General features: G+C 40.1%; 1 protein-coding gene across 1 annotated transcript in view; it reads right to left on the bottom strand.

Annotated features, from left to right (window-relative positions):
- SKOR2 (SKI family transcriptional corepressor 2) overlaps nucleotides 1-15,637 on the bottom strand; it is a 35,364-nt gene that overhangs the window by 11,149 nt on the left and 8,578 nt on the right. Inside the window, exons 4-5 of the mRNA XM_039228910.1 lie at nucleotides 7,426-7,491; nucleotides 6,947-7,045 (exon numbers count right to left, since the gene is read on the bottom strand). Coding sequence (XP_039084841.1) covers nucleotides 6,947-7,045; nucleotides 7,426-7,491 — 165 coding nt within the window. The remainder of the gene's footprint in view (nucleotides 1-6,946; nucleotides 7,046-7,425; nucleotides 7,492-15,637) is intronic.

Below are 15,637 nucleotides of genomic sequence, written 5' to 3'. Positions count from 1 at the left end.
CAGGCAGTAATTTCTTCAACATCAGTCATAAAAACATTTTTCTAGATATGTCTCCTCAGGAAAGGGAAACAAAAGCAAAAATAAACTATTGGGATGACATCAAAATAAAAAGCTTTTGTGTGAAGGGAATCATCCACAAAACAAAAAGGCAACATACTGAATGGGAGAAAATATTTGCATATGATATATCCATAAGGGGTTAATATCCAAAATATATAATGAACTTCTACAAGTCCACAACAGCAAAACTAATCTGATTAAAAAATGGGCAGAGAACCTAAATAGACCTTTTCCCAAAGAAGACAAACAGATGGCCAACAGACATATGAAAAGATGCTCAGTATTACTCATCATGAGGGAAATGTACATCAAAACCACCATGAGATGTGGTTACACATCACTCCTGTCAGAATGATTAACATCAAAAACACAAGGGACAGCAAGTGTTGGTGAGGACGTGGAGAAAAAGGAACCCGTGTGCGCTGCTGATGGAAATGTAAATTGGTGCAGCCACTGTGGAAAATAGTACGGAGGTTCCTCAAAAAAATAAAAATAGTAATATCATAGGATCCAATTATTCCACTACTGAGAATTTACCCAAAGAAAACAAAAACACAAATTCAAAAAGACATGTACCTCTATGTTTACTGCAGTGCTATTTATAATAGCCAATATATGAAAGCAAACTAAAGGCCCATCAATGTGGATATATACACACAGTGGAATATTACACAGCCACAAAGAATGATGAGGTGGGGTTTTTTTATTTTAACTTTTTTGTCATTTGGGACAACACAGATGGACCTAGAGGGTGTTATGCTGAGTGAAATAAGTCAGATTGAGAAAGACAAATGCCATATGAATTCACTTACATGTAGAATCTAAAAAGCAAATGAATAAACAAGCAAAAACAGAATCAGACCCAAAGTACAGAGAACGAACTGAAGGTTGCGAAGGGAAGGGATGAAATGGGCAAAATGGGTGGAGGAGAGTGGGAGGCACGGGCTTCCAGTTATGGAATGAGTAAGTCATGGGGACAATGGTACAGCATGGGAAATATAATCAATGATATTGCAGTAGCATTGTGTGGGGACCGGTGGTAGCTACACTGGAAGTGAATGCAGCACAAGATACAGGGATGGTGACTCACTAGTGCACACCTGAAACTAATGTAACATTGTGCGCCAACTATACTTAAATAAACAGGGTAAAAGATGGAGTTGTAACATTTCATTTTGTTACCAAAAAAGATTCAATATGCATTAAAAAGCTGAAATTCCTAAATGCTAATGTTGGTTATCTCCAGGTGACAAGATTACAGATGCTTTTTCTTTCCTTCCCTTTGAACTTCCAGGCATTTTAAGTTTTCTACAACAAACATGTGTATAACTTTTGAGATCTAAAAATTGTTAATTGGCAAATGGAAAGAAAAGAAACTGAAATTTCTTCTGTGTTCTAAAGGTTGATGAAGGCACGATTTAAGGAGATAGAGAAAAAAAATCATTAAGTCAATTTCTCTAATGAGACTCACTTAAAACCCAACTATTTCTGGAAAATGATAGTATAAAAGAAGGTAGCAGAGGAAAGCACTGATGCGAAGTGTGCCAGCCAACACAGCAGCAAGGGCTGTGCTCTGCAGATGTGGACAGTCTGAAAAGTCAGTGTTTTGCAGAAGGCCTATCTTCCCCAGACCAGAAATAAGAAAACCCATATGGTATATCTGGTCGACCCAGGAGATCCCACACATGAAGCAATAGGCTTTGGGGCTTACTTTGCTTACATCATGTTCATTTTGTTATCACTACTTTATTTTTTAAAAAAATTTAATGTTTATTTTTGAGAAAAAGAGAGATAGAACATGAGTAGGGGAGGGGCAGAGAGAGAGGGAGACACAAAATCCGAAGCAGTCTCCAAGCTGTCAGCACAGAGCCCAACACAGGGCTCAAATCCACGAACCGTGAGATCGTAACCTGACCCAAAGTCCTAGGCTTAACTGACTGAGCCACCCAGGCGCCCCATTGTTATCACCACTTTTAACAGCTATCAGGTCTTTTCATCTGTATTGTGTTCTAGAATTCCTCCATCTCTCTCTCTCTGGAGGATGCTACAAAAAGAGAGAGGAAACCACTCAACATCGAATGACTGCAGTAACAGCCATGGGTGAAAGAAGAGATGGCCAAATTCATATAGATGAAATGTAGTTAAAAATTTTTTTTAATGTTTATTTATTTTTCAGAGAGAGAGAGAGAGAGAGAGACAGAGCACAAGCAGTGGAGGGGCAAAGAAAGAGGGATACACAGACTCAGAAGCCGGCTCCAGGTTCTGAGCTGTCAACACAGAGATTGACGCGGGACACAAACCCAATGAATCGTGAGTCATGACCTGAGCCGAAGTTGGACGCTTAACCTACTGAGCCATGCAGGTGCCCCTCTAGTTTTTTTTTTTTTTTAATATTTTTATTTATTTCTAGGAGAGAGAGAGAGAGAGAGAGAGAGCGTGAGCAGGGGAGGGTCAGAGAGAGAGGGAGATACAACTCTGAAACAGGCTCCAGGCTCTGAGCTGGCAGTCAGCACAGAGCCCGACGCAGGGCTCGAACCCACGAACCGCGAGATCATGACCCAAGCGAAAGTTGGACGCTTAACCGACTAAGCCACCCAGGCGCCCCCCCTCTAGTTTGTTTTTAATAAAAGTAACCTTAAAATAACGTGGAAGAGTAGTTCTTCATATGAATCTAAAATGATGATGTAGTCAATATCTACTACAGAAATATTTCAGGAAGCCCCAGTCACTGGGCCTTCCCTGTCATAACTGACTGGCCTTTCCATCAGTTCTCTTAAGTGCCATGAATTTGTCACATGCAAATCCAACGACTCAACTTATGAGCCCTCACTAATCTCTTTTATACAAGAGTTTTCGGTTTCCCAGTCTCATCCTTCATTGTCACTTTTAATCTCTTTCAATGTAACAGCAAAATGTGTATCAGTCATTTGCTGAGAGTGCGTCATGTGCCCGCAACATGCCAGGTGCTGTGTGGCCAGTAGCAGAACACCTTTCTGAACCTATTGCCAATGCCATGGGGTAGAGGGTGGTAGCAGGTGTGAAGCAATCAGAAAGAAATCAACACAAACACCCGTAGGGCTAGAAATAAACACAGTAGGATGTCAGCAAAGAATGTCTACTGCAAGACTAGGAAGGCTTCCTGGAGGTGGTGGCTTGAACTAAGTGTCCTAAGATGAGGGGAGGCATTCCAGACTAGGGAAACATAGTCTGCAGAGGTCAAAAGCAAGAGGGCAGAAGGATCTGCTGGGTACCTGGAGCTCAGCAAGGAGGGGGTGTAGGTGAGACTGGAGAGGCTGGGTGGGCCAATTATGGAGGGTTTTGAGAGTCAGTCAGAAGTTAAATTAGATACAACGTGATGAACAGTAGGCAATCACTATAGCTTCTTGGGTGGAAGATTTGGAGCCAGAGGTAGAATTTTGGCAAGACTGGGGCTAATGGCAGTGGGCAGAAAGGGCTGGAGTGAGGAAGGAGCTGCTCGAGGGCACCCTGGTGCGGGGGTGGGGGTGGTGGCAGGGAAGAGGGGCGAGGTGTGAGGGCCTCCTCCACCAGTCGCCTCATCCGGCAACTCTAGCAGGTCCTCAGCTCAGGGCTGGGCTCCTCCTTCTCCTCCTCCTCCTTCTGATCTTCATCTTTACCCTCTCCAAGCCCAGGATCCATTCCTGTGGTCCTTATTAGCCTTCAGAACCACAACAAGAAGGCTAAGAGAAACTCAGAAATTTGGACCCATTTTAGAAATGCTTTTCTAGAGCTCAATGCTCATAATCTCCTCTTCCTCCTCCTGCATCCTTACCACCACCATCCTCACAGCTGCCAGTACCGAGCACGTATGTTGAGCTGGGATGTGCACAGCCCTGCACACTGGTCCTCTCATTTACTCTTTGCAACCTCCTACAAGACAGGAATTATCTAGCCCATTTGACAGTTTCCAAGGTCCTACAACCAGGAAGTGTCAGAGCCCCACAGGGAACTCAGACCGGGGGTCCTACTCCTCACGCCTGGGAGTTAGCCTGGGTCTGCAGTGTTCTCGGTAAACCAGGCTTTACATGTCCACTTGCTAGTAAAAGGGGCTGCAATATTCTGGCTGGGATTCCTCTAGGCTTCCTCCTGATGTGGCTTCACAAAGTTCCGTTTTTCCCTTTCCATCTGAGCAAATCTAAATCTGTCTGCCAGCCTCACGGCCTCTCACATTTAGTTAACAAGCACATAATGTGCATTTGCTATTTTCATCCGTGTGAAATTAACTGCCTCTTTGTGGTAGGTCTAAACCACGCATTATTCAAACTTGGGCACATACATGCCACTTCCTTGGTCAGTGAAGTACACTGCAGATAAAAAAACAGGAAAAAAATTTTGTTGTTTAGTGGAAGTGTTTTATCCACGTGGCAATCACAGAGGATTAATTTTAATTCAAAAGAATAAATGAAAGGTCTGAATCAAGATGGGCCAGTTATAATATTCTAACTTCTTTTTTTTAATGTTCATTTATTTTTGAGAGAAAGAGTGGGGGGAGGGGGAGGCAGAGAGGGGACAGAGGATCCAAAGCAGGCACTGTGCTGACAACAGCAAGCCCGATGCTGGGATCACACTCTCAAACCATGAGGCCATAAACTGAGCTGAAGTCGAACACTTAACCAGGCACACTTTCTAACTTCCTTTTAACAGAAACATGTGCAATATTGTACAGTAGGGAAGTTAAGAAGGAAAATGTATCAATTATTATACATTACTAAATTCCTTAAAATGACTAATTTTTATTAAGGAGATAAATTAGGGACACACTGACTTTATGGGGAATTAGGTGGGTACTTTAAGGGTTTAATGAGACTCTGACCCACCCTGCAGGATCTAAACAGGAAGGATTTACAAACTCAACCATGAGATAAACATCAGCTTATGGGGGAAACAAATCATTCAATGTGTGCTCATTGCTGCAAGGAACTGGATATTAAAATACTGTCTTAGAAATTAGAGAATCTCAGGGGCGCCTAGGTGGCTTAGTCGGTTAAGCGTCCGACTTTCGCTCAGGTCATGATCTCGCGGTTCATGGGTTCGAGCCCCACGTCGGGCTCTGTGCTGACTGCCAGCTCAGAGCCTGGAGCCTGTTTCAGTCTGTGACTCCCTCTCTCTCTGACCCTCCCCTGCTCACGCTGTCTCTCTCTCTCTCTCTCTCCTAGAAATAAATAAAAAATATTAAAAAAAAAAAAGAGAGAGAGAATCTCAGGTTCTTTGGAAGCATTTGGGTTTTTAAGATTTCAGAGATATATTTTCAATGGTTCTTTTTCTCAAAGCTACAACATCACGACGATCCCAACACACTATCAAAAGCTATGGGCCAGTTTGCTAGTATACAGAGAGGGAGACTAACCATAAGAGACTCTTGAATACAAAGAACAAGGTTGCTTTGTTGAGTGTTGCTGGAGGGGAGGTGGGTTGGAGGATGGGCTAAAGGGGTGATGGGCATCAAGGAGGGCCCTTGTTGGGATGAGCACTGGGTGTTATATGTAAGTGATGAATCACTAAATTCTATTCCTGAAATCATTATTGCACTGTATCTTAATTAACCTTGGATAATAATAATAATAACAATAAAGCTATCCACCATTCTCCTCCCTTCCATCTTACTTAAGGGCTCAGCAAACATTCTTGAAATTCAAAACCTTGAAGCACCTGAACTCCAAACCTGCCCTGTGGGTACTGATAGATCACAAACTTGGCAGACCCTATCGCTCCTCTTGGTTAGAGCTCTCTTCCATCATGCATCTTCCTTGTTTTTATCCCTGCTAAGTGCTCGGTGGAACCCAGTTTGATATATGCCAGGAACCCAGTACTCTGCGAAGCTGCTATCCGAAAAGGCACATCTTTTAGTTGTGCTGATGATTACATTTGAGGAGCCCTAGGGAATATGACCTTCATGCTCATATTATTAACATTGTCACAAGGACCGAAAAATCTTCTTCCGGATGCTGGTCTGTGGCCCTGGCACAGGAATTGCCAACGAGAGTTTTTGTGATTACCACATTACTAACAAGGGGCATGCTGACATTTTAAAAAAGAGTCCTGGAGAAAAACTAATCTTAAATGTACAGAATTCAAAACATAAACTTACATACTATTTTCTTTCCCACTTTTCTTTCTCTGGAGAGAGGAATATGACTAAATGAGACTATGAAATGCTTGAAAAAACACCACTGTGATGTATTTGTCCAAATGTGACCCAGGCCAAGGTTGGTGAATTTTAGAAATCTAAACACCTAGCATTAAGTTTTTCTGAAATTCTAGGCCTCTGGGAATAGAACTGATAGTTTTTATGCTACAGTATCTGCCACCAATTGTGGAATGGAATTTTAACATTAAATGTGGATGGAGAATCCAAAACCATTAAAATTATACTAAGCTCAATCAGTAAAATAAATATGTGTACATTGAACTGTTAAATTGTAAATCTTCATATTTATACGTATTTCAAGCACCAGGAAGCACTCTGGTTCTGAGAATAAAAATTCTTTTGTTTTTCCTATCTTGGAGAATAAAAGTACCTGAGTATCTTTTGTTCTAAGATATATAACCTAAAATATCAAAATACTTGAATATATCTACATATTTAATATACACCTGCATATATATTTTAAGATATACATAACACATACATACAGATACACATCTATCAATACAAAAAAACACCAAAGGGTTCGTGTAAGAAATTTTATCTGTGAGCTGATTCAAAGCATAAATAACAAGCTACAATTTCCAAATATTTAGACAGAGACCAGGGGAAGAGACTGTGGCACTTTATATAAGCACGTCATACTCAGAAGCCTATTTTTAAGCCTAATTATAGAAACATCATCAAATATCGTAATGCAATAAAACAAAAGTGATTTCTTACTGAATACTGGGAAAGACGTATTTCCTTTTAACACTTGGAATTCTTGTTCTAGTCGTCTCCGTAAATCTATTTGTTCAAATAAAACCTTCTGAAGTTCTTCTAATAAAGAAAAACAGAAGAGTCATTTTACTAATCTTTACAAATAACTCTCCAGAGAACTGTTATATATGGCAATTTATTATTAGAAGACAAAATATTTTACCAGTTTAAAAAGTGTTGCATAGACATAGGATAGATTTTGTGCAGAAATCCATGAATATAAATCAATGTAATATATTATTTTAAAGTATTATATTACAGTGTCATGTATTGATTGATATGTATGCATTAATCTCAATTATATCCACCCAATGGTCCATATATTATTCATATGTTGCTTGTCAAGCTTAAAATATGGTGTAGAACAAAAATATCCTCCTATTATCTCCATGGTCTTTTGAAGCTAAGAGAAGTTCTACAGAATTAAAACTTTTCTTTACCTTTCCCCATATTTTCAACATCCTTTTTGAGTGAATGAGGTGAATTTGTTTCTTGTGTGTGTTCACCTTTAAAAAAAAAAAGGAGAAAAAATATTGGTTTTCTGTAGGCTATTTTCTGAAAGTTTTCTTTTACTATCTACAAAGGAGCTTAGTTGGTATGACTTGAAAGTGGACGTCCTCAGAACCAAATGTTGTCCTTATTTACTCGTGTACAATTCCCCTGAGGCACAGCAGGAGAGCTACCGGAAGCCAGGGTGCAGTCTACATAGCCTGAAATGGCAGCCCTGTGAAACCAGATTCCGGAAGTTAGCCCGTTCCCAGCCCCCACCACTATCCATCCTCTACAACAAAGATACTTGCTAAATGGGCAAAAGAGGGGGTTGAACAATGAACACATCCAGAAGAATTCAGATCAGAACTCCTCTCCTTCCATAAGTGAAGGAGCCTAATGTCAACCAGAAGGCCCCCAAGGCTGAGGAAGCAGAAACCTCCTACCTTCTTGGGTCACCAAAATTTGGGGCAGTTAGAAAGAAACTGGAGACTTTTGTTCTCCATGGGAGAGAAATGATAAGCCTGGAGTGATTTCCTAATAACTGATAGGTGTTGTTTTTTTTTTTTAAATCAACCTAAAACAGAGGTGTGAAATAAGTTATCTTATGTTACTTTGTAATAGTCACACGCTTGCTGATAGTTTCGGAACTACTTGTCTTCAACCAATAAAAACTAGATTGTGGATAAAGGTTAGATGTTATTCTTACCTATTTTGTTTATGTGCAAATGATGGCAAGCTAGGAAAATGTCCTTGCCTACAGTCATAAATTGAGACTATGTAATCTAGAAAACGTAAACCAAAGAAATCCAGCCACTTAGCTGGATTGTTTTTCCAATTCAACCTGCTATCTGCAACTATCCACATGATGTAATTAAGCTTTCCACTTTCATGTACAGACAGTATAGACAAAGGTGCTCTCAGGTTTCATGGATCCCCACTCCCCCTTGACTCCCTTCTGAGTTAGCTCCTTCCTCTATATCCATGGTGCTGTTTGCGTACACACTTTCCACACCCACCAGGCAGTGTGCGACTTGGAGGCAGAGGCTCTGGTTTTCCTGCATGGCCAGTGCTTAGAAGAATGCTAGATACATAATAGGTATTCAATAAAGTGTTTCCAGTTGTCACTGAAAGGAACTCCAGGAGCTCATAAATTCTAAACTACAGTGTGGGCCAGAATGCATCATTTCAATTCTCTCCTCACTATCTATTCATTTCCTTTCTTCAACAAGAAATGTAATATAATGGCCCTAGGCACTTGTAGGAATACTGGGAGATTTCACCGTCAAGGTAAAAATTCCTGCAAAAAGGGAAACAGAATCTCTCCACCAAGCAGTGGCCTACAGTATTAAGGACAGACAAGAAAATACTTAGTATATGACCTACAGTATTAAGGACAGACAAGAAAATACTTAGCATATGATAAATGGATGGTGATTCTGCATTCTACCCAACGATCATTAGGAGTAAGTATTTGCAGGAATAAGTGGATGCATATATATGTATAGAAACACATATATGCAAATATTCCTACACATGTGCACAGTGATGAAAAGATGCTTGCCCTGGCTCCCCATCATTAGGACAAAAATATCTTAGGCGTCCCTGAGATCCTTCACGACAGATACTTTCTCTACTATCTAGATAATATCTGCACAATCTCATTTCCACTTTCATCTTGGACATGACCTCTCTCCACAGGCTTTCAACACTAAAACCTAGGCTTTCTTCATATAGAATAATGAAAATATCTGTGAGGCATTTTAAACATGCACCTCAATCCAATTCCTATAAAATACTACTCTACTCTCTAAAAGAAGAGTAACATAAAGGTTGATGAGAAATCATAAATATAGAAACCAAGAGTAATGGTATTTTGTTTTTGTTTTTTTTTGTTTTGTTTTTGTTTTTTTTTTTAAGAGTAATGGTATTTTGAAGTGAAAGTAGATGCGTATTATACGCAGTTTTACCTCTGTTTACTCCAAGTCTCAATCAGTTAAATGCATAGCTGTTTCATACTCCAATACAGTGTGGAGTCTGAACAAGAGAAGAAACAAGCACACATGTCCCTGTGTAGCCATCTGCAGGGCAGAGTGACATTTCACCATCTTGCCACTGTCCCAACCACAGGGAGCATGGTTTAAATGAGATTGTTCGTGTCTGAATAGGCAGCTCTAGAAGTCGTGTCCTTATCACATTAAAGACCTTTTGATTCATTAGTGTATTTTGTGGCCTGTTTATCTTACATTACATTTTAGTGAGGTAATTAAATTTAAAAATTAAAATGGGATATGTAAAAATGCAGGTCTTTTCTACTTTGCAGTTCGGAGGTTTACATAGGGGTGAAGCCATTAAACAAAAGCCTAGCAAATGGAAACTACATTAACAACAAACGAATCTACCGATAATGTTAATAATAAGTTTTTCTTTTCATTAGCTTTGTAGGGTTTTATTAATATTTTACATCAGTGTCTATTTCAGATAGATGCTTTGCTGCAACTTCTCAGTAAAACCTGCCAATTTGGAGCTTGGATGATTCAAATGTCTCACTTACAAAGTTTTTTTTTTTTTTTTTTAATGGTTAAATGTTAGGTAAATAAGGAGCACAGGCATTTCAGTTGCCTTTTGTGTATCTTTTACTGGACCGTTGCCTTTTGTATATTACTAATCTGTGAAACCAGATTGTTAATGGTGGTTAAAAATGACCTCTGGGAGCCTGGATATGTTTGTTCACTATTACTGCTAATGTTTTCCATCTGGTTTAAAAAAAAAAAAGGCAGTCTAATACTAGATTAAATAAATGAGATTTAGTTGACAATAAGCTTCCAATTTTTATAAATATTCCATTAGGTTAAATGCATTTTACTTTTTCAAAATTAATGAATGGGTTTGGAGACATCCAAAAATTAAAATGCATACTTTCCTTCCCACTATATTTCCCCTTTAAAAAAAAGTTATGAAAAGGCAGGGGGAGATCTTAATTGTATAGAGTTACGAAGGGAAAATTATAATATGGGAGGAACATCTTTCTTGGAGGCCAGGCCTAAAACATATCTTAAATCAGACTGTAAAAGAAAACAGTTGGGTGGCTTAAAGTTGGAGAGTAATGGATAATAAGGGTATAAAATGCATCCAGTGAACTGATGTGACCAGAAGCTGCTCCTGTTCAGAGATGTGCCTACATCAGGATTCCACAAGTGCATGTTCAAGGGCTGGATTGCTGTGACCTGCCTCACTGCCTATGAATCCCGCCTGCCCTGGAGGATTCATAGAGCCACATCAGGAAGCCTAAATCCCCTGAGTGCAGTGGGGGCCAGAAAGCCGGGGGCCATTTGGTTCCTGCTCCCGTGGTCTCTTCAGGGTCCTCTGGGACCAGGTGGACCCACATTCCAGGTGAAAGTTCCACCCCACACTTGGTTCTGCCCTCACAGAGCCATGAGAAGCTGGAAGCACAGGAGGGAAGGATGTGGGAATACACCATGCTAAAAGCAGACACGAGCAGGAAACAGCACATGAGGAGGAAAGTGGAATGTCCAATGGGAAAAAACTCCGAAAAACAGGTAATAGATTCATTAGCACCTCGTTTCAAGGCACAAGGGGAATTGCTTTCTCTTAAAAATCATGGCCCACCTCTGCTCGAGAACTGGGCAATGGCTCCCGATGTCTACACTGCACAATCCACTCTTAAGTTCTTCCCCCAGCACCTCCAGGTTCTCCCACTTTGGCTGAGCCACACTGCCTTTCTCGGTCAGCAAGCACAAACCCTTCACTCTAGTTGGGCCTCTGCCCCTCACACCAGCTGGCTTTGGCTTAGGTTTTTGCTTAAGGTGCCCCTGCCCATCCATCCCCAATGAGAATGCCACCCAGTAACTGCTTCTTACTATTCCCTACTCTTCCGCAAAGCCTTTCCTGACTTCCACAAAAGCAGCTGATCCATTCCTTCCTGGGCTGAAGTTCCAACTCCCGACTGTCTTCACTCTGCCACCTGATGTCCTGGGGTTTCAACTCTGCAAGGCTGGTCTTTCCCAGCTAGAAAGTCCGCTTTCTGAAGGAAGGGAGACCCTGTCCAACAGGCAACCCCATCACCTCTACCTTCAGGAGGGGCACAAACACATCCCACCCATACCATTTGCTCTTAATTTAATTCAACCTGGTTTGTGAAAGAAATACAAAGTAATGCTGCTTTAAATCCTCAATCATCATAAGGGGTTTTTAGGCACAAACTCATTCCTATGAATGAAAAAGCACATTTCGATCCATTTGGACATTTGAAGACGTACTCTGTATTTTCAGCTTACAGAGGAAGTTTGTGATGTTTCCATTTTTGTTCCTATCTGACATTTTGAAAATTTCTTGCAGGGGCGCCTGGGTGGCTCAGTCGGCTAACCGTCTGACTTCGGCTCAGGTCATGATCTTGCGGTTTGTGGGTTCGAGCCCCGTGTCAGGTTCTGTGCTGGCAGCTCAGAGACTGGAGCCTGTTTCAGATTCTGTGTCTCCCTCTCTCTCTGTCCCTCCCCTGCTCATGCTCTGTCTCTCTCTGTCTCAAAAATAAACTATAAAAAAGAAAAAAAAATTTCTTGCAGAGCTAAAACCATAGCGCTGAGATTTAACTGGGGCATGAAAATATTAATGCCTAAGTCTTCCATGACCTCCAAGAGCAAAAATACCTTACATTTTTAGAGCTCTTTTAATTTTAAGAGCCAAACGAGGAGGTCAGATGACCTGTGGTGTTGGTGGTCATGAGACATGACAAAAAGTTGATTAAATAGGTAATTACTCTTCTCAAACTAAACTTGAATCCAATAAACATGATCATTCAGATACTGTATGTGTACAGGGTTTGCTAAGTACACAGGGTACAATGTGAAATGCCTGACTTTTGGATGAAGAGTAAAAACGTTGACATTCACCGGTCCCTTCTACGGAAATACATTCTCTGTCTTTTTGTTCTCCCCTCAGTTTTCTACCCCCTGGAGCCTGCAACCAGCACTCGGAGGCACAGCCCCACAAAGCAGCCCCAGGGGCTGGCAGGTTGCTTATCACTAAAGGGCCTCTGTGTTCCTTTGGGACCGTTGTTGACACACTTGATGAAAAACATTTGGAGAAAATGTTTCCGTTATGGAAAGAAAGTGTGTATTTAATTGCACACCCAAGGATAGATGTCACTGAAACTATTTTTGTTTGGGGCTGAGCCTCAACATAAAGACACGCATGCCTTCTAACGCTTGGATAGAGTGAAAATTTCAGTCGAACACCCAGATGTTTCCATGGTTGGTGGGTGGGGTCTCATGTGCTATCTTACGTGCCCTGCTACCGGGGAGCAGACCCTGGAAGAGAAGCAGTGATTGCAGACTACGGTAGCTCTGTACTGTCACACCCGCGGGGCTGAGCTGATGGTCTGCTCTCTGCTCTCTGCCTCGCAACAGCCTCAGCCCAGGGCCTGGCTTTCTGTTGAACAGCTTCCATTTATACATGTTTAACTCCCAAATAAACTCTGAATTGTAATAATTAACCTTAGTTTTATAATCTGGTTTTGATTTAGATTTCCTGGAATTTTTAAAATTTTCTCTTTCTCTAACAACTTGTCTTAGGTACAATTTGGACGGGGTCAAAGTGAATTGGCCTAAGTGAGCATAAGTAGTACATTTAATAATAACCAAAATGACGCACAACATAAGGTTTAGAGAAGTTTTTAAGGACACTTTGCATTAGGGCATTAAAAAATCAATTACATAGAAAACAAGGTTAAATAATTTTCTCCTCCATCAGTAGTACATGGACTTCTGCTAATTTCTTGGTGTTAAATTCTACATTTAATTTTTCCCCTGTGACGTTTGGCCCTTTAGTGAGGTCACAGAATAGAAGGGAGAAAAAAATCAATACCACTGGAGAGGATATGCTACAGAATGAAGTAACTAAGTATTAGCTCCATTAGTGAAAAAAAGGAGCAGGATTAATAAAGGGGAAATTAGAACAAACTAAGAGTTATAGCAAACTTTATAACGCATGATCAAAATTTATTGTGAGTTTGCATGCACATTGCTTCTTGAATTAGTATATCTTCAGTTCACTTAGAATTCTCTGGAGTTTTAGAACTTGTGCTTTCAGGGGCGCCTGGGTGGCTTAGTCGGTTGAGCGTCCGACTTTCGCTTAGGTCATGATCTCGCGGTTCGTGGGTTCGAGCCCTGCGTCGGGCTCTGTGCTGACTGCCAGCTCAGAGCCTGGAGCCTGTTTCAGTCTGTGACTCCCTCTCTCTCTGACCCTCCCCTGCTCACTCTGTCTCTCTCTCTCTCTCCTAGAAATAAATAAAACATTAAAAAAAAAAAAAAAAGAACTTGTGCTTTCAATTAATGCTATTTGTTTTCTGGAGAATTTTTCACTGTCCTTCTTTATCTCCTCAAATTTCATGTAAATTTAAAAAATCCCTTGTAAGAAGAGAAAATTTTAGAAATAAAAAGAAACTGATACCTGAAATATGGGAATAATTTAATTTTGAATATATACATTGAAAGATCTCAAAATTCATTGCTCATAAAAATTTCAGGAGTAATTTAGAGGTGGGAGGTTTTGTCAAACTTTACAGGTCGATAAACTGAGGCACAAAGCAGTTAAAGCGTTTACCTAAAGTCACCTAGTGAGAGAATTAAAACTCAGATCTACTGGTTGTGCTTTTTAGAATTTTTCTTCTTCTTTTCCTTTTTTTATTTTTAAATCATAAGCATGTTCTAAGATTGAATGGAATAATAAATCAGAGTGCCTCATTCGCTATATATTCATGAGAAGTGTAACTGCTTCTTACTATTCTCAGAAATCCGTCCATAGCATATTAAGTACACCAGAGAATCATACCAGTGAAAAATCAAATTGATTTAAAAACTCCTATACATATAACAAGATGCCGCCGCGCTCAGCATCCAGGGGTGCTGGCGTTTCCACAATGAAATGTATTGAAATCAGGGATGAATCCACTTGCGTGATTTCCTTGACCTGCCACAGCTTTGAGCTGTCTCACCAGCTTGCCCCACTGCATTCAATTTCAAATCACTTAACTTCACTAAAGTTATTCAAAATGGATATGCAAAACCTTACTCTGGGATTGCAAGCAAAATGCTGTCATTTATATTTTTCGGTAGGTAATATTTTGACCAAACTACCAACCCCCTAAACTATATTACTGGGCTTTAACCCATGGGTCTAATTTTAAAGATACCTATGGATAAAAGGCTTCGGAGGAATTTTGGCTGCTTAAAAGCTTCAAGTTTGGTCCTTCGAATGACATAGAAGTACAAGATCTGCTGTGTGTCAGCTTAATGATCATTAGCAGGGAGGTTCTTAAAAAATCATTTGAAGAGATCATCTTTGAAATTCCTAAAAAGAAACAGGTACTAATAAGGCTGAAAGGTTGAAGGAAGGCAATATTTAATTAAAATGATAATCTAAAAAAAATAAACTGGAACTAAGTATGGTATTAAACTGAATTTGTATTGGGGAACAATTGAAGCAAGTATCTGTATTTTAAAGATATGTCTATATCTTTACTTGTTTTGAGAAAGGACATAGACATCTCTTGATTAACTACATTCATAATTGCCACGGGAGTGAGAAAATTCATATCAAAATCAAAAATTGCATCCTGACTTATTAGATAGTTTGAAGAGACATTTTATTCTTTCATGTTCTACTGCTGAAATAAAATACTGATATCTTCCGATAATAATGGTTGAATTAAACACTGGCTAAAGGAATGCGTGGTTCCACGAATCTTATTCGATGGGATGGTGTGCAGACCACTATTACAGTATTCATATTGCTTTACAGTTTATCTATCCCCTCCTCTTGATTGGAAGCAACTTGAGGGCACAGACTGGTATAGATTCTGTCTCTGAATCCCCAGAGCCTAGCAAAGTATCTAGCACACAGTAGGCATTTGGAAATATTTGTGGAGTAACCAAGTAAATAAACAAATGAATGCTATCTTGTGGATGTGGAAGTTAACAGTTGTTCCATGGGAAGAAATATCCCCAGTAACAATCAGGGTGTTCTGGATAAAGCTTTCTACTGCTAATCACTGCAAAGCAGTTAATCATAGGTCTTCATCATTTCATTGGCTCTTCTGGATTTTGGACACTTAGCTAAACGAAGGGATTCTTGGAGTCTGACCAC

The sequence above is a fragment of the Hyaena hyaena genome, unplaced genomic scaffold, assembly GCF_003009895.1.
Source record: "Hyaena hyaena isolate Hyena2069 unplaced genomic scaffold, ASM300989v1 scaffold_33, whole genome shotgun sequence".
Lineage (NCBI taxonomy): Eukaryota > Metazoa > Chordata > Mammalia > Carnivora > Hyaenidae > Hyaena > Hyaena hyaena.
The sequence above is the reverse complement of the archived record's forward strand: the minus strand, read 5'-3'. Positions and strand labels throughout refer to the sequence as shown.